This window comes from Tinamus guttatus, unplaced genomic scaffold, assembly GCF_059628265.1.
Source record: "Tinamus guttatus ecotype Peru unplaced genomic scaffold, ASM5962826v1 Tinamus_guttatus_pri_ptg000004l, whole genome shotgun sequence".
In the NCBI taxonomy this organism is placed as follows: domain Eukaryota; kingdom Metazoa; phylum Chordata; class Aves; order Tinamiformes; family Tinamidae; genus Tinamus; species Tinamus guttatus.
This window is the reverse complement of record NW_028288538.1, coordinates 6,809,323-6,833,176: the sequence shown is the minus strand read 5'-3', so window position 1 is coordinate 6,833,176 and position 23,854 is coordinate 6,809,323. Positions and strand designations below refer to the sequence as shown.

The window sequence follows — 23,854 nt, the reverse complement described above, 5'->3', positions numbered from 1 at the left end:
GTGGGGAAGCAGAACCCCACACGGGAAAGGCTACGGATGATGTTGGCATACGTTGAGGTGTGTTGGCATAGAGGTGTGTGAGGGGGTGAAATACATGCAAAAATCAGCATATTCTCTCAGGTACAATCCCAGGTGTTTAAACAAAATAATGCCCTACAAGTGTGACTTGGATACCATTTGGGAGTGGGATTAAAGCTAGCTCTCCAGCCCAAGATGCTTTTCTAGTTTCCTGCAATAGTTAATGGAAGAGGTATCTCCACAAAGAATCCTTTCCATGACTCTTGGATACCTTTCCTTGGGAAGGAATATAGACCCTCTCTATAATGACTCACTCTATATAGAATAATTTAGACTACATACTTGAATTTCGGAAGGCTAAATTTAGTGGAGACAAAGCCTAGCCTTTATAATTTATTTTCCAACTAGTGTACACCTATCTTAACAGTGGTTTCATATATTCTGTATTTCCTTAGCTCCTTACAAAAATGCCATGTCAGACAGTACCGAAAGCCTTCCTAAAGTAAAAACACACGTTACTTCTGCCTTATCCTGTAAGCTACATAGTCAATAAAGGAAGGAAATTAAATCACTTTTGCAAATTCACGTCAACTGTCTCTTGCCACTCTCTTCTCCTGTAGCCACTAATGAATTGATTGTTTTATAATTTGTTGAGGTTTCTCTCCATGCAATTGGCTTAGGTGGCTGATCTACAGCTTTCTGGGTTCCCCTTTCCCCCACTCTTCACAAATACTCTGTTTGCCCTTCTCTAGACTGCAGAACCTTCTCAACCTGAAATAAGCTCTTGAAGTCGATTCTTGACTGTTCAAAGATTGCACTGGCTGGCATATCTGAAGAGAAATCCCTTGGGTTCAACAATTTGAGTTCACTTTTATTCAGTGTAAATACTCTTTAATTTGCACCCCCTTGTTCGCGCCCAGTCCCATCCCTGTTTCAGCACAACTTCTGTTATGTAACTAGTAGCAACTGTTTTGGTGGTAAGTGAATTTTAAAAGGCAACAACTATTCCAGCTCTCCACATGACCTCTTCCATGTTTTACTTTTGTGGTATAAAATGCATTCCTTTTAACATAATTATAGGATTTCTTTCTCTTGCATTGTATGTTCCCAGCCACTTACAACTCATTGTGGGCCAAGACTTTTCTGATTTCATCCACATATGCTTTGGTCTCATTCTGCTCTATTCCTCATTGGGGTCTTTTGCTTCAACTTTTTAAGCAATTATTTTTAAGGCATTAATGGGTTCCTCATACACTTTTAGTGGTATTACATTTCCTCCATTCTTGTCTTTGCCTTAGGATATCTTGTAGCTCTGCTCTAGTCTCTGTCAGTGCTTGTTGGCCTAATTCTTTCCTTGACCCAACCTATCAATTCCCTAATGCTTCACAGTCAATTAATCTTAACTCTGCTCTTCCTACTTTCTCTTTTCCATATGTCTGGGAAGCCGATTAATTTATAGCTTGGTATACGTACTAAGGCTTTACATTTTTCCTGTTTAGCCCTTATACTTCTGGCACTTGTGCAGAGATCTTTCAGTTCTTTACCAGGCAGATCCATTATTCTCCCAAGCCTCTCCTCTTCACCATTATTGAATTTCCCATTTTCCCAGCTCTCCGACCAACACACTGCTTCATTCTGGAAGACCATCTTGTTGTCCACGGATACAAAGCCTTTCTGTCTGCCCTGTGTGCTTCACCTCCAAGACTTGCTCGCCCCGTCTGTGCCATCTTCCGCATAAAGCAAAGGAAACACAATTGCCCCAGGAAGAGGTAGAAATGATCACGGCGAGGGACAGGATTTTCCTGTTTCAGAGATAGCAGGTACATGGAGGAAGCTCCTTGGGGTCAAGATGGAATCTGAATGACCGTGCTCAGAATATCAGGATGTGATTCCTTCTCATCTGCCTTCTCAGAGGATTTCATAATTTGTCAAATTCTGCTGATTTGAGCCTGTGATCCCTTTCACCGGTAACTAGTATTAGTAGCTCCATTTTATAGATGGGAAAGCAGACATACAAAAGCTAAATGGCTTTTTGAGGACTTTTTTTTGACAAAGTCAGGGAACTATTTCAGATCCGTACTTGAAGTGCCAGGGCATACACCGAAAGCCACTCACACCAACTTCGGTGAGGCATTTAGAAGCACATTTAGAAGCAAGGAGGCAAGAAAGAGGGTTGTGACTGCAATTACCTCAGCTGGTGAGGACTCAGCAGGACCCAACTTTGGTGCCCAGAGCTCGGGTGGCCAAAGGCAGTGGCTGTTTCCTGGGACTGGAATTATTTCAAGGGCATCTAATGCCTGGTTGCTTTTTAGTGGTAGATTTGTCTTCCTCTCTTGCTGGTCACTGTGTGGCTACAAATAGGTCAATCAGTGGCTAACAAAACTCACAATGTCAGCAGCTGCCTTGCCATCTTGCTATAGGTTTTCAAAGAGCAGGACACTTCTTTCTGCCTCCTCCTTCCTCTTTCACTGCCTCCTGTTCATCTCCTTCATTTCTCTCCAATCCACTTCTTCAAAGGGTAATAAAAGAGGTTAAAAAAAAAAAAAAAGGCAAGAAAAATAGCCACAAACTGCTGCATCAACAATAATAATATGCGATGGATCCTCCAGAACCTAAGAATGTGAGTCCCTAGAGAGGAAACCAAAGGCCAGCAATGTTACAGGCTTAAACATCATGAAAAGCACTCCCAAAATACAGCACTGAACACACAATACAGCGCTGAGGATACCGACTTGGCTGCCGTTTATGGAGTGGGGAATACAGTGGCAGATTTATTCTATAGTGGAGAGAGTTGTTTCTTGGTAGTGTTAATACTGACACACTATCAGAAGAGGACAGAAAAGCAAACACAAATAGGAATGATTCTCCCCCTTCTCTGCCTGTCTACTCCAAGTGCCCCCTATTCCTGTTCCTCTCTGTTCTCTTTATTTTATTCTCTACACCGTGAACCCTCCTTCCCCTCTTCTGATTTAGTTCTTATTCCCCCTTTAATTTAGCCTTCCCTTTCCACCCTTTCCTGCTGCGATTACTTGGTCTGAGTCTCTAGTTCTCTAAGCTTTTGCACAGTGTCTACAGAGACTTCTGCCTCCCAGCTCAGCTGGGTCCCCTGCCCAGCTAACCATCCCACAGCTGTCAAACACAGGCTTATCCTGCTCTCCCTGCAAGCAGCGTGAAAATTCCCACTGCACTCGCTGGTGTGAAGACAAGGCCACAGGATAGGCCAGGCTGATTAGCAACTAGCTAGGAGAGACTTTTTAAATTATCCATCACTGTTAAAAGAGAAACAGCCTAAAAAGCATCACCATTATGGTACCTCATTGAAATTGAGTAGTGATGACAAGAACCATGCTCCTTCACAAGCAGTATCTCTCAGCTGGCAGTAGCTGAGATCAGAATGGTGCAAACACTAAGTTCATTTTACACCCCTGTTTCTTTCCCTCCCCATCTACCCTGAAGACACAACTACTGCCACATGCACCCTATGGTGTCATGTAGGAACTGAGGCTGCCTGACTTGGCCAAGCACACACAGGGAACCTGTGCAGAGCAGGAAATACAACGTGAGCATCCCAAGCTGGCTGCTGAGCAGTCACCCCCTCACCCTTTCTGTCTCTAAGTGACAGATGGGGGCAATGAGCTCGTTCAAGGGCAGGTAAGACAGCAGAAATCGCCAACACCTGCCTGCCTGCTCTTTGGCAGAGGGGAGCAAGCAGGGATGAGCAGAGCTGTTCTCTCCTATCCCTGCTTCCCGCTTGCCTCAAAACCAACTCAGTACACGGTTGTTTATTATTATTATTGTAACGGTTATTTTCCAGAGTGCCGTAAAACCAGGGGACAGAGCAGCCTGACAGCCTCATAACAAACAGCGGATAAAACTAATTAGATTTTGTCCTTCCTTCAGTTTGCTGACTTGATTCTTTTTTATTTTTATTGTTTAATTATTTAGTTTTAGGCCAAGGGCTTGCACACACGGGTGTTTCACCAGGCACTGGCAAGGCATCCATAGGATCACCTCCGATGGAAAGGCGATGGCAGCCCAGCCGGCCCGGTGAGCTGGCAGGAGGCAGAGGAGACAGAGCGAGCAGTGTGAGCCCCTGTGGCCGCATCCTCTACCCAGGGCATGTAGAGCATGGAGAAGGGAGCAGGGAGCACGCAGCTATTCACGGCAGCTAAGAGAGCCAGGGAGACAAAAGGCATCAGTAAAAAAAGTTAATGTGCCTGGCAGGAAACCAGGATTGCTTTAGCAGCACGGCAGACTATCCAAGTGCCTCTAGGACACCCTCTCTACTGGGCATTATGGAAATGTTTGGCTTGCATCTCAACCTGACAGCCTTGCTGACTCTTGAGGAATGACAACAGTGGGGAGCAAGGAGACTTCTCTCTCCTCCTCCCTTTAGCCATCAGCTGTTTCCAAATTTGGGGGGATTAGTCAGTGAAAGCAGGAAAAGGCACTGCCCTCCCTGCTCAGTACTTAGCGGGCTGAAGTGAGGTGATGTGCCTCAGCGCAGGGGGACAACGGCCCCATTCACTGGGGAAATACCAAACCAGAATTACAAGTGTGCAAGAATAAACAAGGCTGGAGTTAATCTAAAGATGTTTTACACTCCGTTTTATTAAAGTCAATGCACTTCCGTTCTTCTGTGCAGAGCCTAGTTCTGCTTAATTACCATGACTCAGGGAGAATTTTAATAACGAGAGAGCAGGGCGCAGCGGAGGCCCTCGCCTGACCTCTAGAGGCCTGCCAAAAGAAGAAGAGCCTCTGCTTCCTGGAGAAGCTCTGAGAAGATATGGAGAAGTTGACAAAACTGCTTCTGCTCTCGGTGTCTATGTGCCATTCCCAGCTGGTTCATCACCAACCTCTTTAGCTACCTTTTCTCACCTCCCACGTTATCAGTAACAGGTCACTTACCTTGGGTCGCTTACCTTGGGGCCTCGCTGTCACCTCCGCCAACGTCCTCACTGCTTGCTGACAGTCCGGCAGAAACCAGGGAAGGTGCCCAACCCTGTCCTCAGCCCGTCTCTCCACACTGCACAGCAGCTTTTGCACAGCAGTAGTTGCTATGAAGGGACACTTTGGTCCACTTGACATTTACAGCACCTTTGCCAGCTCTTTCTACCTCCTGTGCCTCCTAACACTGCTCTGTTAGGAGGGATCTGAGCAACAGTGGCTACTGTCCCTAAACATTTAGCTCACACCTCCACGGAGTCAGAATCTCCTACATTTACTACAATTCTCTCACAGTCTGCAGATAGAATAAATGGCAATATGGCAGAATTTCTCCATTGAACCAGATTCTCCATAGTGCAAGAACTTCAAAACAAAAACAGCTGTAAGGCTGCAACTGAGCCATAATATTTACAGTCAAATTATAGAGGTGGCATTAAGAAAAAATGCTGATTTAAGAAGATTTATTTTCCTTTCTGATGGGAAGATGTACATCAGCAAGCCTTGGTTGGCATCATTCTGCTATTGCTCTGGTAGGACACTGGTACTCGATGCAGAGAGGGAGGAAAGCGCAGGGCTGTGTGTGTACGTGCACATCTACACTTACATCCACGCACAGTAGTATTTTCTGCACTGCGTCCTGGGGCTGCGCTGAATCCAGAAGATCCTACAGCATGGCCTGTGCATACTGCAGACAGGATCTAGCAGAATGAGGGTGTTTTGTCATGCATACAAATGCTGGATTTTGAAGTTAACTAGGCCCATATATCCTCTTTTATTAATAAGCTTTCAAGCAACGTTGTACAAACTATCATAATGAGAACACCTGTTTTACTCCTTTCGTGTCCCTTCCTGTGAGCGATTCTTCTAGGAATATTCAATATTGTGTGCAACAAGCTCCACACCAAAGGCAGCAGAACAGGACATCTGCACAGAGAACACACACCATAGCTAATGAATTAGTTCAGATTAAGAAGTTCAGTTTATAAGGACCCAAGCTGCCTGTCTTTTGAGCAGACTATAAAGTGAGAACTAGAGCTGTTGTGCGCTGGCTGAGATGTTAAAACACCTGGATGCTGAAACTTCAGCAGCACAAGAAGAAACTGTTCCTCCCAAGTGCAAACTCCTGCTGGGAAACTGCATTTAGCTTGTCTGGGAGAAAGATGCTTGGCCATATATCAGAAGAAATCTCAGTCTTTACCAGGAATTCTCTGCACAGACAGCATACAGATGGCAGGATGACATGGTACTTTTAGCCACATATTCAAGTAATGATAATAATAATCACTGACAACGATGGCTGTGTAAGCTGCAAATCTGTCACACACTGTATGTTCCTCCTCCTTGAGCCTCATAAAGGAGGCAGTGCTAGAGGTGTGAGATTCTTGCAGAATGCAGCTAACTCCATCTAGGTTTAAGGTAATTCCCTACATGCAGTAGCAGTCGAGGACCTCAGGCACACGGCTGGCTCTCTGTCTGTGCTGAGGTTCAACAAGCCCCATCTCTACTCCTTTCGCCACCTGTGTAAAACTGAAGGCAGATGAACTCCAATGCTGGTGAGGTTTGCACTGCAAAGACACTGCTTTATTACCTGTTCTCCATAACAGAAGATTTTATAGAATCAGGATCTGTGTAGACAATTTTAAATAAAACTATTTTTTTCTATTTGAGGCTCAGAAGAGAAGCTGTTCTGTTCTGTCCCAGTCCTGTCCCACTTCTGCAAGTCACTGAGCTATACAAACCCTCCCTGTAATGTCTTCTATTATGCTGCTCTCCAGCATAAATGGGGTCCTGTAACCAGGTCTAGTTTTCATCAGTGGTATCATAATAAAACAAAGAATAATCTGTCACTGCAGTATACTTGGGACAAATTCACTCTTTGATATAGTCACCATTACTAATCCACTGCTGGATATTGGAGGACTCCTGGTTACTTCAAGAGAACATGTTTTCTCCTGCAACACCCCAAACTTCTCTCACTCCCAATAGTCTTAAATATTAACTCTAGTTTGTCAGGATGAACTGCTATATTTGTTCTCAGCACATCCTGCTGGAAGGGTATCTTATAGTGACAGTATCATTTCACAGGCTCTGTGATGCAAATTCTGTACTTGAGCCCAACGGTTCAAGCATAAAAATACTCAACTAAGATTATGGTGGACTAGTTCATTTCAGTGCTGTAAATTTAACCCAGGCTTCCAGAGATACGTGTAAATATGACATTTTACAGTGGCAACAGAGGACAAAATGAGAATGAAATGAATAGCCAGCAGTATTTTCTGACGGTAGTCAGCCCAGCACTGATTTTCTGCAGGTGAGGAGCTGCTCTGCATTGTCACTGGTGCATTCCTTGGTAGGGCATGGTGGGTTCCTCAGACTGTTGCCAAGATATGACTAGTTCAGACGCAAGTGCTGTGTGATCCAAAGCCTGTTGAAGATATCAGACAGCAATCAGACATGTGCTCTACAGCTCAAGACAAATGAATGGTAGCAGAGAGCTCTGACCAAAGGCCTCAGAAAGTGCCATCCTTCCAGGTTTTGTAGACAAAGGCTGATGTCCATAGTAGAAGCCTAAATTGGGATGAGGGTCATCATCTCTCCTTTCTTGGCCATTCAGAACACCATTCCTCCAGACAATGTATATGAAACCATATACTAATAAACCGCAGGCAGTCACTGAGCTGGGGATTGTGTTTGGGAACGGATGACATCCTCACGTAGTTCCAGCTGGGCCAGCAGCCCCTCACTCCACTTTGTGTACAAAGGGTAAGGAGTCCTCCTCTCTATATAAGGCACATAAATTACACAAACATACAGACAATTTTCCATGCTGAATTGAAACAACACAGCAGGGGAGGATGCTGAAGCTGGCAAAAAGACGAGCATGACACTAACACATTGCCTTGTCGCTGGGCAGGTCAAAGTCCTCCTCATGCCGGGCTGCTCTCAAACCCACTGCACATCCCGAGCGGGACTGAACGCAGAGGCAGAGATGGATTGCTGTCTGCTGGCTGGCTGGAGGTACAGAGCTCTCTGAGGACCCTGGAGCTGCGTGTCTGGCCTATGGTCACCCCCTCACCTTCCGCCTCTCCTTCCCCCTGCGACAGGCCCTCCTGGATCTCTTTGTCTAGCTCCAAGAAGTCCTCTTCACCATCAGAGCAGCTGTCAGTATTATAATCTATTTCTTCCACACAAGGAGGTTCATCATCAGTCTCCAGGCTGCTGTTGCTGCTGCTTCTGCAGAAAAAGAATCACAAGAAAGAGTCGTTAAAAGTCATTAAAAGAGGATGCTTGTATCTAGTGGGAAGAGCAAGAAACGGGAAATGCATTTCCTGGGTTCAATCCTGGCTCTGCTAATGAGGCATGAGATAACACTAAGCAACATCCTATATGTCTTCGTGTCTGTTTTGCCATCTGTAAAATGAAGAAGAATGCTACTACCTACTTCATAGGAGAAACATATATTATTGTTATTATTATTATTTTTGCTATTGCTTATGTAAAAGTGCAGTTCTTTATATACAGACCACCATTCCTGTCTTGAGGTGCTTACAAGGCTAAAGAAGCTGAAATACATGCGAGGGAAAGAGGAGGTATTTAGTTACCAGAAGGTTCCTGGTTTAACCATTATTCACCTTGCTGAGGTTCCACATTTAATGTAGGACCTAATTAATCCAGTCAGCTGAAGCACTTTGGCATCTTTGCCTCCTGTTCTGGACCCCTAACAAGAGGCAGCATAATTGGAAAACCGAGGCTCTGGGAACTCTCAGTGCGGTGACTCCACGGAGGGCAACCGCTTTGGAAGGAACACTAACAGTCTTTGGTCACACAACTTCATGAAGGAGGGTCAAATTCAGAGGCAAGTCTGAACAACTCTGGAAAGACTCTAAAATGATGTCACAGCTCCTCTGTATGGCTCTCAGAAAGGCGGGTTACACCGTCTCCTGTCATTTACTTACAGGAATGGTCATAGTCTTTCTTTACATACTTATTTTCAATACATTTTGTATTAAGTTAGCCTAATTTAATATTTATGACAGAACTGCAACTGCTGGACCATGTAGCCTTGGGGGATAAGGCCTTTATCCTACCGAACTGCTTAGTTCCAATTTGGCCCTTGGCCTGGGCGGGCAGCTAGGTGTTTTTTTTGGGATCAGAAAATAGTCGGTAGTTTCAAGGCAGCCTAGGTCAGAATATGGATGAATCAGGGGGACAGATAGTGTTTTCCACCTCCAGGTCAACAGTTTCAATGAGACTCCAAGCAGGAGAATGTATTGCTTTGGGAGACTGGGAAAGGAATAATAATCCTCCACCACTGGGCCAGAGTTTCTAATTTGTCCCAAGTTGGGAAGAATGAATAGCTTGGCAGATGCAGTATACACAGCTTTAATGTGTGGTCTGCTCATTTACATGTCAGTAACCGAAATAATCTTCCAGCTCTCAGCTGTTTCACAGCAGTGCCAGCATCTGAGGTTTCAGAACATACCAGAGGTGTAAAGTATTGCTCTTGGACACACTGATCTCTTTTGTCTCTTCTCTGCACTCCAAAAAAGTGTATGATTTTCCCAACATTGGGAAAACAGATCTTAACTGTACACTGCTATTCTGCAAACAGAAACAAGCACTTTCAACCCACTCCTTCTCTGGCTGATCCCTGGCTTAGTTTACTTCAAAGGCAGGGTATAAAGTATCCTCTGAAAGCTTAATAGAGCTGTATAGTTTAAAAATAAATAAATGAATAATTATGCACTTTTACAGTTTCTGGCTGCACTTCAGTCTGCCCAGAAATCTAGGTCAGGAGGAACTCAAACTGAAATCAAGCATGTGACATGAACCAAACCAACCCAAACCAGGACAGCCCTCCCAGCACAAACATTAACCAGTGGGCTCTGCTGAGTCTGACCTCTCACTGCATTTGATTTCTCTCTCTCTTTTTTTATATATATATATATATGCACGACATGTACTATAATGGTACCAAGTACCTCTTACAATGTTCAAACCACTTAAGCTCAGGGGAACTAAATCTTTTCATTAATAAGTTCTGTTGTTGCTGCTTTGCAACAGAAAGAACCCAAACGGTTTACTTTCCATATTGCCCTTGCGTGTTTTGGGAGGAGCTGCTAGTGCCACCGGGACAGGACACAGCTACCACCCAGGTATCACCACCTTGTGAGGGAAAGAAAATCTAAAAGATAACAGTGAGAAAAGGAAAAAGAAAAACCAAAAGAACTACCATTTGCTGAAGACTGAAGGTACACAGCAAGGGGAAAACACATATAAAGTCTTTAGGAAGCTAGTATATGTGCATAAATCCTTTGCAACAGAATTTATTAGCTTTCCCTGACAAGACAGCTGCTACCACACTGCCTATAAATCCACATACACAGCACATGAAACCCTAAGATAATGAAGATTCAATTCTTGCACAGATACATTGCAGAGAGGGGTTCTCCCACCTTGGGGATGTGCTTGGACTCCCTCTAGGTATCAGGAAAAAAAAATCTCCGTCTAGTTTGTTCTGTCTTTGGCTCCTTTGCTGTTACTGTGAATGAACAAGCCAATTAACATGGAGCTAACTGGTGGTTTCTCTAATTTGGACAAATACCCTACGACTAACTGGATCAATGCCACCACCTCGAATCACATTACAAGCTACCAAAGAGCAAATAAACGGTACCAACTTTCTCTTGCTGCCAAGTCAGGCTATAATGACCCTAGTGACTTAAGAGTTGAAAGGCTCTTTATCATACTACCAAATTCTACAAAATAACTACATCTCTCTACAACGTGGGTTTTTTCCATCCAGTAACTCCCTCTCTGCTGTGGGAAGATTTAAAACACACAACAAAGCAATACGAATGGTCTAGTTCAAGCCAGCAGGTTGAAGGATCTTTGAGATGAAGACATGGCCCCATGCAGGTGGTGGGGAGCAGGATCAAAACGCACTAGGGAAGCTGCCAAAGTCCCTGCTCGCTGCTTCTCCACACGCACCCCACAGACCTGGTCCCTTAGGGAAGAAAGCAAATGGTGAAACGAGGTGGTGAGTAGAAATGAGAGCTTCTAGACCACTGCATACAGTACAAGTGGGTGAGGTTTTCTTTCTTTTCCAAAAGAAAAGGATTTTTGCTGGGAGCAGGTTCTGTATTTTTTTTATCTGAGTTTTTAGAGCTGTAAAAAAAAAAATCCTGCCCCCTAAACAATCAACCCAAAAACCCCGAAAGACATGAAACATTTACCGAAGAATAATGATGTTGTCTTACAGAAGGTAAACAAAGAGGAAAGCCAATGACATTACATCAGAGAACTCCAAGATAAATACGGTCTATGAATAGCACTGAACGTGGACGCAGTACAGAAGAGGGGGAGGGAAAACTGTTAATATATCTACAGTCCCCAAGCCCCCAGCTATCTCAATGAAACAAGTATGCGCATTGCTTGGTCTACCGATTGAAAACCTACAGCCTCACAGCCCTCCTCTACGCAGCCGATGGGAGCCACAACAGCAATTTGCAACTTTATGATGTGCTAAATAGAATTTCTTTGTTTTGATTTTTAATTTGCATATTTATTGAGATACGACTTGATCTTAATTAGTTCTGCTTTTGTATGTGGGTGTATTTGTTTGTTTGGTTGGTTTTGGAAAGCAAGTGAGCTTTGGTATCCTGCAAAATAATTCTGCTTTCTCAGTGACCGAACATGAAGAGGGGAGCCCCGTGCCTCCCCACCAGTCGGCACGCCACAGCCTCCCGCCACGAGTGGGAAACACTTCCAGGTATTTGCCTCAAACCTCTCCTTCTAAATCGCCTACCTGTTATATCACAGCTGGGCACAAGCCTTGGAAGGCAGCTGGCCTGCTGAACTGCATAGAAGAAAATACACTCTGTACTTCTGCTCGGTAAAATCTCTGCACATGCTGTACCTGGGGATGACAGATGATCTCTCTTCCACACATTCTCCTTCTTCACCGGCGCGCGCACAGCCAGAGCATGGAGAGAAAGTAGAAATTTCCTAAGACTTTTATGGGCTGTTTCACTCACATTTTACTTGTTTGGCAGGTGACTCTCCTTGTATTCTACTGACTGGCTCAAAATAGAATGCGTTTTATTTTTTTATGCTGGGAAGAATGGGCACTGGCAACTGTCCCTCTTAGGAAATCTCTACCTATTTCTCAGGGTTGCTGCCTGACCTTCATTTGGCAGGCCCAGCAGTTGCAGTGTGATCCTTCAGGGAAAGGAACAGATTTTTTTTTCTTTTTTTATCAGATCTGTCAGCTCACCCTGCTGCAGTTCTGCAGGTTAAAAGCAGGAAGAGGGTGGTTAAAGCTGCAGCCAACAGGGAGGAAAAAGAATTCTAAGTCTGGCGACTGCTACTAGTCATGGAGCTACTAGTGACTCCCTGTGCTGACACATCAACCAAAAAACACATCTTTATCCTTTCTTCAAAGCAAAAAATTAGCAACCCAGCAGCTGCATAATCCTTGTCTGTAGTTGTATTTTCCCCTCCCCTAAATCTTCCCTCCATCATTATCTATCCCAGTCTTTTGGAAGCTGTGCATGGCGCTGTGCGAAGAGCCATGCGTGTCTATGATACAGTTCAAAAACACAATAATGCAGAAAATGGCTTTGCTGAAATTTTTCAAGATTTCAGACATTTCCCTGTGAAAAGAGAAAGCGAGAGAAAAAAATAATTTGTCCATCTCTAACAATCCAGTTTCTCAGCAATTATGGTATTCACTTGAAATAAGGGAGGTTTTTCTCAACTCAAGCAAGGATTTGAGTCCTTGGTGAGTTCCTGGACATGTCTGGAGGGGGAATCTTCATATGTTTTATTAGAAGAGCACTCCTTCCAAAATCTTGTAATGAGTTTAAAAATGAATCTTAGGCAGCAGAATACAATTCTGCCTTTAATAGCTTCATAAAGCATTATTTCAGGAGAGAAATGAAATGCCTATGATGCCTTTAGGCAAGCACACCAGCTCCTACAGCAACAAGCTGCCGGGGAGGATGGTTTTCAGTCTGCCCATTCTGTTGTGACTCACTTGCTACGCGGTGTTGAGAGCATCTTGTCAGGCCACCCCAGGTCTCCTCGGCAATCCAGGAGCTCTCCAGACAGCAGCCTGGTTTCTCCCCCTGCTCAAGGAAAGCCAGACATGGCTGGAATTCCTGTTTAGTCCCTGGCCTTGCCAAGGGAGGGGATCAGCTACACACTGATACAACAGGGCTCCAGCTTAAAGCACTATCGTGTCAGCCGCCTTCGTTGCTGCCCAGTAAACAAGAATGATCTGAACTTTGCAGGTGCCCATGAGACCTCCCTTTCCAAAGACTCCTTGCAAAGGATATTTACATCTTGCAACACGTCCCAAGCAAACACGAGCTAGGCCCGAGGCAATGGCAGGTGCCCTGGCTTTCAGCCCACCATGGCCCATCCTTCCATGAACCATGTGAGTGTCATTAACACTGCCTTGAATTTTGTTTGCTCTGGCTGTGAGATGTTTGGTGTCTTTCGGAGCAAAGTGGTTTTTCTTTTTGTTTTCTTTCCCTGCTGCAAATAGCCAAGAGAAAGGTGTAATTCATCGTTAGGACTTGTACTAATTAGTTTTTCAGGCGTTCCCAGGGTAATTGCAGCTCGTAATATTTATAATTGATTTGGTCCGATTAAAAATGGATGTAGAGTGCACCAGTTAGATCGGCCGGCAGCAAGTGGGGCTTTATTATTTAGACAAGGGAAGACAACTTGCGAACAGAGAGCATGAAGAGCATGAAACAGGCTGACTCCTGGCCAATGCTGTCCCCTAATGTTCATTCAGGCTTGCAACAATTTAGCCCCTGACAGCATTTTCCTTGGGCCCAGCAGAAACCCTGTATTAATCTTCTAATTCTCCTTACTGGGGAGAAGCTGGCTAATGACTGCTCTCAAGGCGGAGAGAAGGAAGGGTTCACGGCTCTCACTGCACATGCTTTGGGCAACCAAAAAGCCTCGCATGACTATGAGCAATGGCATTCAACTGGATTAGGCCACCTCAGTGGCTAAGCTGTGGTCCTGCTGGGAAGGAGCAGCTTGGGGAGGGGACATCTGGGTTGTCTTCTCCCATCTGAAGGGCGCTACCTTGGCACCGCATGACCCTCTGGGGCTCCAAGTATCTCACATCAAATCCCAGCGTGTTTCTAACACCAACCAATGACAATCACAGGGGCTGGTCCTTACACTTGGAGAATGGAAAAGATGTTGAGAAGCCAAAAGCTGTGGATTCAGTCTTAGGAATAATCATTAATATCTTCCTCATGGAGAAACCATCTATATATCAGTGCACTGCTAACACTGAGACGTTAGCATTCTTAGGGCTATAGGCTTGTAAGCATTAATAAAAACAACTGATGATTGCAAGTCACCCATGAAATGGAGCTATGACGGTGTAGATACCAAAGAGGCCTGGGTTTCTTTCTCTCACCCTTCACTAGTTCAAGGTTTTCATATTTTTTTAATACATTCATATTTCAGCACAAAGACATGGAAGCATCAAAATATCACAGAAGTTTTCTGTTCCTTAGGGACAGATTTATGGAATTGAAAATTCTCCTTGTTCTGTGATGACACCCACCTCCACAGAGCGCAGCAGCTGCCTTGGACAAGACACTAAAGCAGCGTTCCACAAAACGCTGTAAATTTGCTGCCTAAAAAGATGTATGAATATGGCAACTGCATCCCCATCCACACTGAGAAGCTAAATCAGGGTACAAATTACAGTTCCCATTTGCCTACAGTAAGAAGTTAGTTAAAAATGAGCCTAAAGGTAGGCTTGAGCTTGGCAACCTCTGTCTATATCTCCACAGACATACTATGTGACTTGCTAAAATTCAATCTCACCAACCAACCTCAGCCTCTTCACACAGCTGGTGGAACAAACAGTCTTATCCATCTGTAATGGGCATCCAACTCTGGTTTCTGCTTGAACGCCTTATCAACACGAAACATCCCTGAAGAAAACATGAGTCCTACCTGCCTATATCTATGCACCACTGTGTTCCTGAGCTTTGGGCCAGGTTCCTGGACCCCAAAGCTCAAGCCCTGCGACTCAAGTTTTAAGCAAGCTGCAGACTCCTGTAAGAAAGACACAAAATAAACTCACACACTGTTCACAGACTCAGCCTGCAAAGTTGCTTTGCAGCTATATATTGCACTAAAACTTGATATCTAAGGGAACGATGTCACTTAGCGCCAGCTCTGGACCAGCAAGCAGGTAGCCCAACACACTCTGCTGTTGAAATCAACTGGAGAGTCTCATTCAGCAAGTACCCGTGAGACACCTCGTCTCTATGTTCGGCTACTTCGGCTACCTTGCAGCCTCATGCTGGAATTTATAGTCAGTTCCAGTGAAGTAATTAACAGCAAAGGGTTAAATATGTCTCATTCTGATCTTGCAACATTCATTAAGAATGGGACACAAATGCAGGAAATGGATAGAGAGAATATCCATCTACCAGGGAGTGGCTTGCATTTCACTCCAAGGGACAGAAATGATGCATCCAAAACTGGTAACATTTTGATTTAGCTTAAGCTACCTATGGAAAAATAAGCAATCAAGTCCCCCTCTATTGGAAGGCCAATATTATATATACAGTATATTGAATAATGTGAGAATTGCTGCAAATATGATTGGGAACCTGTTTGGAAGCCTTTCTCACAATATTTCTACCCCAAGCAATTTCTTCTGAAAATGAAAATCATGTTATTGATGATACTTAGCAGTCCAGCCACAGCAGTAGAGGATGATTATTGGACTTCTAATTGCTTTTGGGTGCGGCCAGTAATTGAGACGTTGGCATCCTTTGGCAGAGGGAAAAAATATGGAACAACTTTTGCTCCTATCCTGCATGTTTGCACTGCTGGGGTTAAGAAAGGGAAAGGCATGCAGGTTCTCCTGGGTCCTCACATCCCTTGGTGCTGATCTATATCATTCCACTGACTACATCCAAGTTTTGCAATTGGTTCTATATATTTAATTTCAAAAGTCCAAATTCCATACATAAATCCCTTAGTGTCTCCAAGCAACTTAAAGGATTTGGGTTTTTGAAAGCAAAATGTTTTAAGATCGCCAAGACTTTCAGAGACTGTGTTTGAGTTGCATACCTATTTTATGCTCAGGGCATTCTCTGGGCCAAATAACTGTGCGTGCAAATATTTGCTTGCACACCAGATGTCGGGTGGACATCTAACTACCTGACTGCATTAACAACTACTGCAAAAGGCTAAACTGCAACCACTATGCCCAGTGGAGGAGAAAAGAAGCCTCTTGGTTACAAGTTTGTGTGTGTGTGAAAATATATTTTAGCTGATAACCATTCTGATGATTCACTCTCTATTATGATACATATGGGTATGTGTGTACATACATGCAAATATGTATATGTATATGTCTATCCACATAGAAAAAGCAGACTATCATCCTTTATTTGTGTCTTATGCCAGACAACTGTACATATATGCATACACATACAGTCAGACCTTATGTACCTACACCCACACAACTACACGGTTTGCTCTGTATTCAGAGCACAGTTTTCATTACAAGACTCGGGCGGTCTCAGGAGATAGTCCCCTGGCAAGCAGAGAGGTAGCAACAGATGATCACTGATCCTTAACGCTGCTGCATTCAGGAGGAAGGAATCTTGGGCAGAGGTGGCTACTGACAGGGCAAATCAGCTCTTACAGTCTAGACTTCAGCTAAGTGTTGACAAAGGGGCAGGTCACCTGAAGGGGGATTTTGAACGTATGAATAGGGCTTGAGATAGATTAGGGAGCCAACTAGCAGGCACAAATGGTTGTCTAGAAAATAAAATGTTATCAGTAGCTATTTGAGAGCTTAAACTAGCAGCTACAACCCAAACTATATGGCAAAAGAAAAGATAAGATTCCCATTAGGGAATTAAGCACATACTCCCATTCCACACAAAGTTACCTCATTCTTGTGCCTTCTTAAGTAAACTGCTGTGACTGTTTCAGAAATGCCTCTGCACAGGTCTCTCTGCTTTCACACTCATGTGTCTTCAAATGGGGAAACAGTGACTGTGACTAAAAGGCCTGAAATCTGATTAAGTGGAAGATAAAGGTACTGGAGAGCCCTGAGAAGCACAAGGGTGTTGCATCAGGTAGAGATTCCTGCTTTTAAAGAATGTCCTAGGAAAAAATTTTCTTAAGGGTCACAGAAGAAGAAAGTTTTGGGGGCCTTTTGCAAACAATGGGGAGTTGACTAGAACATAAATCCAGCATGATGGCAAAACACTGAGAGGTCCAGGGGCCACCGGTCAGTCTGGCAGCGTCTCAAAGATACTTCATATCTGCTAGGTCCTCTGTTCCTGCTGGAACCAATACAAAATAAATCCACTAAATCCTACTCCCCCCCAAAGCATTATGCAGCTCAGTCTAGGTATGATAATTTCAGTTGGTCTAAGAAACTTCTGGTAGGGTAAAAAGCTACGAGACTATCACGTTGCTTTTGTTCTGTCATCCTTTCCTGGTGAGAGCAAATGAGATTAGTCAATAGTTTATCTACATGCACAAGAATTAAAGGCAGAGAAGGCAAGGTCTGAGAAATCCATCTTGCCTTTATAGCAAATTAAAGTGGGGCTTACGGCAGAAACAGCTGATGAGGTATGTGTGATCAGAGATAACTGGTAATATATCCAGGGTAAAACTTCTGCCTCTGCCCTGATCCTAAATCTTCCTTAGATGTAATTATATGTAAATAAATCTGAACACTCGCACTCAAAACGTTCTGATCCGTTGATATCTTTATCACCATATGGAACAGAGTCCAAAGCCTTGCTCATCTTCACCTGCTCTGTAGGTGAATTGCATATGCTGAGCACCCCATTACGGCTCCCGAAAAATGTTAGATACCGCACACAAATGGCAACTGTTGCTAATTCCCTCATCTTCCCAGAGCCCTGCCAGATGTTTCACGAAGAACAGCAAATATTTCATTATGATCTCCCTGCCTCTTAAAATGCGTCTGTGCAGAATCCCAGCGATGGATGTTAGTGGTGTAGGACACCACGGAAACAAGGGGCTTGGGGGGATAACACAAGTGAGAGGCACCAGCGACAGCCTCCTCCAGAAATCACCAGGGCTTGGGGGATTCTGCTTGCCCAAAGGAGCCACCATCCAGGAACATCTGACTCAGTAAATAGCGAAAAGAGAAAAAACAACTATGTGCTGTGATCTAAGGTGATGGCACCACATTGTTAAAAGAACATAGCAAAGCACAGATGAGAGTTGCCACTGCTATTTGTTGTACATTAGATCTCCTAATATTTTAATTTGTTCCTGTTTTTTTGGGGATTTTTAATAATGTTTCACCTGCACAACCCTGAGATGCTGTTTTCAAACAAACCCATTTGTAGCTTGTATCGTCTATCAATTCCCAGCAGGGGATTTTTTTTAAATCCCTGTTAAACCAGTATTTTCTGAATATTTTGTAAAAATCGATTTTCAAATGCCTATCAAAATCTTCTATATGTTTTACCTGAAAATTGCAATTGCATTATCTTATTTTTTCTGTACATGTATTTACATGTGTGCATTCATAAATGCATACATAAATGCCCACTAAAATTTTTAAAAGATCCCTAACATATTACAGAAGCCAGCATATTCTGAGTGAATGCTGCAGCAATGAAAACTGACAAAAGTATTCATTTCATCAAAACGGTACGTGCATTTGGATGGATGGAGCTAATTAGAGCACAGCTTGCATAGCAGTGAAACAATCACTTCATGGAGAACCACCCTGAGCATTTAACACCACCTTCTGATTTACAACCACAGATGATAAAAGGTCAGTTCTTGCGTGCAGTAAGTGGAAGAAAAGATGTGTCAGACTGTGCACCGAGGGGAAATTTAATCATGACATTAAAACACTGCGCTTGTGTTTGAGTGAGCTGGATCCCACACCTTGTAGTGTCACGGTTGCTTTGGGCAAACCACGCTTTCCTCTTTGCCCTGTTCCTCAGTAACGTGCAGATAGCAGGCTACATTACTCTGTGCATATGCAGGGTTATGGTACAGTGGCACAGCCAGGGTGTTTCTGAAGCCCTCTGCCATCTGTCTAGTCTGGATGAGGGTGCAAAGCTATTTAATTGCCTTTTCCATGGAAATGCCTTTCTATCTACAGAAAGCAGGGAGAAAAATAGGTGCTTACTAACTTTGGTGGGTCTGGTCCAAAACCTCCTCTCAGCAACCCAAGATTTCAGTAGAGAAAATAGCAAATCTCCAGATCCATTAGGGAAAGAGGTGTTTGTTGGTGATTCTGCCAGACAGGAACGCAGAGCTTAGCCGGAGGAGTGATGAGGATGCAGGACTCCTGCTGACATCAGGAGCAGAGAGGCGCTCGGTAATAGCAAGGATTAGCTGCCAGGTCGTATTTCAAAAAGAAACATTATAATTCTTGCAGTGATGAAAACAACCACGGGCATAGAAGTGAAGGGGAGATTATGCAGATGGGAAAAGAAGGGTTGCGGGCTGCCAGGTTTTCTGTACCCAGCCTGGCCTGAGCACGAGCAGCAGCGAGAGCCGAACGTCCGGCTAGAGGACAGAGGACTGAGGACTTGCACATTCTGCGGCCACTGGCCATCAAAACCTCATTAGTCTGGAGACGCCGTATTTCTTGGCATTTGCTTCTCTATTTCTGTTTTCCTAGCTCCTCGTTTTCCTCTTTGCTGTTTATTGCACCAAAATAAAGTGACATCTGCTCATCTCATGGTGAGTTCTGTCTTCCAGGAACAGAAACACCAGGAAGAGACCAGATCGTTAGTCATTTAGGCTCATGAATTGTTCCCAATGGCTTTGGAAAACCCCACAAAAATCATATTTGCCAGTACAAAGAGGAGAAACGCAAGTGCTTGAAGTTACATATAAACTTTACAGAGGAAATGCATTTGGGAAGATGAGATTCGTGAATGCATACCAGGTTCCTGACCACTGTGCAGTGTGAAGATAAAATTCTTCCCCCTCTCCTCCATCAAATCATGATGGAATCATTTTCTCCGTGGACTTCTGTGCTGCACCAGCTTTACATGGGTGCCCTTTGTAATAATATTTCTAGTGTAACACTCAGCCCTTTAGAAAAGCACTGTGTGCTGCTGAGGAACCAAAGCTCGCTGTGCAGTGGGAAGAACTGAACTGGAGACAGAAGCACCATCATCCTGCCACTGGCTTTGCTCAGATATTGTCAAGCTCATGCTGGACTTTCTCCTTTTCTGCACAGCCAACCTGCAGATAAACCGTGTCAGATTTAATGGTGCATGATACAGGCAATTCAACATCAAGGAGAAAAAAAGAAAAGCATCTCTGAGGCAAAATGGGTTATCGGCCTAGCTCAAAAAGCAACTTCTCAAGAAACATTGCAAGGTGCTTTCAGAAATCTATACTTTTGTTGTTACCTTGTGCCTAAAACTTTGTTTGAAATCATCATACTTTCCACAAGTAGGCTCCAAAGCCCAGGAGAACTAGAGCAGATATCAGTCCAGATGACAAAGTAGCACACTTAGTGTGTGTGAAGTGCCATACTCCAGAGAGGTACAGGAAAGATGGCAACATTATACAGCTTTATCCGGCAAGGAATCAAAGCTCTTTACAAAGCAGTTTTCTCAGGGTTATTACACTCCATTGCTTACCCACCAATCTGTCTACCTTGCTGGCTTCCCAACAATATGAACTGGTTTTAGACAACCGTGCATTGACTTTACATATAGGCTCAGACTGTCTTCTGACAGCGAGGGAAGTGGGCTGCTGATTTACACTGGGGAAGGTCTGTTTGTATGCACAGAGCCACGTTGGCTTGTCCCAGCGGAGCGGCTGAACTCCCGAGCAGCAGCAACCACCACGAGTTCCGCAGCCATTTCTGAGGCAGGAAACTACAGTGCTCTGCATCTAAATGCAAAGGTAAATGGCCAGTAGCCCTAATTCTAATATTCAGAGTATTTCTTTGTTTGCTAGTGAACTACGAGTGTTGTGCAATGATAATATTTTAGTCGTAATTACAACACCAGCGAGAATCTACAGCACTTTTCATGTCAACCTTTTGCATCTGCCCCGTGGACGGGAACTATGGCAAGGAATGGTGCAAAATGCAGGTGCTGCCAGAGGAGCAGTGTCTGCTCGAGCAGTTCTGGGAAATCCCAGGGCTTGGAAAGTGGCCAAGAAAGGTCCGAGAGGCTGCACATACTAATCCAGAGCACTCCTCAGACACCCTTACCATGCTCTCAGCAGCAGGTCGCGGTGAAAGACAGCACAGATCCTGCTGGCTGCCTTTCTGTGGCACGTACGTATTTGCTGTAACTGTCTCCTACGTGTCTAGGAGAACAAAGACCACAATTAAATACTCTCTGTCGCACTCACACAATTAAGATGAATTCATTACAGCAAAATGGGTATGCAATTCACCCAGAGACATGTGATGGCAGACGAGGAAACTCAGGCATAACAAACCAAAATTGCCCTGTAATCTGCTCCAAACTCTGAAGAGCTCAAACTCAAAAAGTGGCTTCTTTCCACTTTCTCAGGCTGATCTAGAAATGTCCAGTGCAAGAGAATTTCATGGGGAGATAACCAAGGAACAAGAAAATTTGCCTAGCTGGATATTCGCTCACTGCTTCCAAAGTCTGTTCCCTCAGAAGCTTGGCATGTCCTTCTCTATCGGCAGGAAATACCCAGCATTTCACTTCTTACAAAGGGTGTCCTTTGAGACAGATTAACCTAACGCTCCTTAAACTAAGACCAATCCATTTGCTCTGCTGGGGACTTTGGATTTAGGTATCTTTGCTGTCCTGGAAAATATCCACTGATAACAAACAATTATGACAAAATATAGCCTTGGAGATGGAAACTATAAAAGACTGAAATTAAGGGGAGAGGGGGAAGCCAGAAATATTCTTCTCATTTAACCTGGCAAAGTTTTAATCACCTTCCCAGCATGTAATACCCAAGAACCCTTGGAGGACTTCCTAAACGAGACTCAATTGGCACCTACTATCTAAAGTACTTGGTTATCTCACGATAACATTAAGCATCATTACTATAAATGGGTGGTAGAGTTCAACACAAATTTCACATTTAATTTGGTACTGAAAGCCATTAAAGGTTTTATATAACCTCTCCTTCTCTACAAACTAGTATTTGGGGACTGAAGGCAGCACCCACAGCAGGCTGGAAGAGGCCAGTCTATGGAGTTCTCTGTCAAGCTTTACAAGCACACGCTAGATCGAATGATTTATAATGCTATAATGGCAAGAAAGAAATGTGAACTGTTGTGGTTAGTGACTTGTGAGGCATTAATTATGCTGAGGAGGGCACGGTGGGGAAGAGCTGAGGTTAATACGTTTGCCTTTTCACCCCTGCAGCCCTGCAAGGCAAAGGTGCTCAGGTCATTGAGAAAATGAACTGAGGAAGCCAACTCTGGCGTGTGCCAGGAGACCTTGAGGCCCAGGGTCCTCAGCACGGGTGGGTCGAGCAGAGCGCACCCAGGATCAGCCCTGAGGATGCCCAGCACGGCCCTGCAAAGGAAGGCGGCTGCTGCCAGAGCAGTGCGGGGCTCGGCAGTCCAAGACGGGGATCCTGCTGAAGCACGGGCTAGGAAGGCTGCTGCAAAGGTGAGCAGAGCAGTAACCAGGCCAGAAGACCATTCAGCAGGAATACTGAGTACCTCTGGCCAGAATACAGCAAGGAAATGGGGCCACTGTGAGGCTCAGGAGAGGCCTGAGGTGTCATGGAACAAACCCCGCGGCGTGGAAAGGTCTCACTTGGGCACGGGCCCTCAGTCCTCACGTGTCCTGGCCTCCCGTGGCATCCAGAGAGCTCCAGAAGGGCTCTCAACAGCTGAATCTTGTCTTTTCTGCCTAAAACAATTCTGTTAAGCTTGGCAAGTGCCTTACAACTGTTGAGTGTCTGCAAAGTCCGGAGTGAACCTGACATTTCAGCAGGAAAAGACGTCCATGTAGAGGAGAACTCTTGCCCAAAGCATGTAGGAGAACAGGACGTTCTGTGTTGGTGCCAGGACCACTCAGCATCAGGACTTCTGGCTGCTCACTGTGGTCACTAGGGAAACTGAGGAATGCCAGGAATACTCTTCCTTACAGGGTCTTGTGGGGTTAGAGCAGCAGCGTGTGGCAGGGCAGCTCAGGTCAGGCCTGAAAACAATTTGGAAACGTTGGTAAACCTGTTTTAAAGAACTGAGACTCAAACCTGGACTGTGTCCGTTTTCTGACTCTGAAATCCAAACACTCTATTTTCCCATTTACTTACCCAATGTTGCTTTAGTCCTTAACTGCCCACCTGCTGGCCTGGCCTTTTCTGCCATGCTCTTGCCAGACCATCAATAATGAACCTGTCAGGTACTAAAGTGCTGGTTTTGCTGCAGCTGCTAAAATCTCTTAAATGTTTACTAGTATGACCATATGCATATCTAGTAGCTGCTTAGTTACTTTATTTTAGATGAGGTACTACTATACAGGTTCTTTGATGTGTGTGTCAAATATTCATAGATGACATGCTACCTGAAATATCTTTCTGTAGCATTTATTTATAGATTTTTTATCAACAGAATTAATCTTTCTGTGCCTAGTTGTAGCATTATTTGTTGCCTTATCCATCTTTCCCAGATAGTGTCTGTCTATATAACAATATCCCTCTTCCTGCAACATCTATTTGCAGTATTTCTGTCCAAAGTATCTTCCTATGTGTACTCACAGTATCTATCTCTTTAATTATAACTATATATCCACTCTATCTAACTCTCGTCATCTATCTAAAGCACTTACCATATCTCTCCACACCATCTCTTTATCTAGCCCATGGTATCTGTCTCCCTGCAGTATCTCTCTATCCTCTTCTCTCA

The 23,854-nt window shown here is 44.2% G+C and overlaps 1 protein-coding gene across 1 annotated transcript in view; it reads right to left on the bottom strand.

Moving 5' to 3' along the window:
- Window positions 1-7,635: 7,635 nt before the first annotated feature.
- Window positions 7,636-23,854, bottom strand: part of LOC148596381 (cytosolic carboxypeptidase 4-like) — a 182,184-nt gene continuing 165,965 nt past the window's right edge. The window contains exons 8-9 of the mRNA XM_088520853.1: window positions 8,042-8,199; window positions 7,636-7,745 (exon numbers count right to left, since the gene is read on the bottom strand). Of these exons, the coding sequence (XP_088376979.1) occupies window positions 7,636-7,745; window positions 8,042-8,199 (268 nt within the window). The remainder of the gene's footprint in view (window positions 7,746-8,041; window positions 8,200-23,854) is intronic.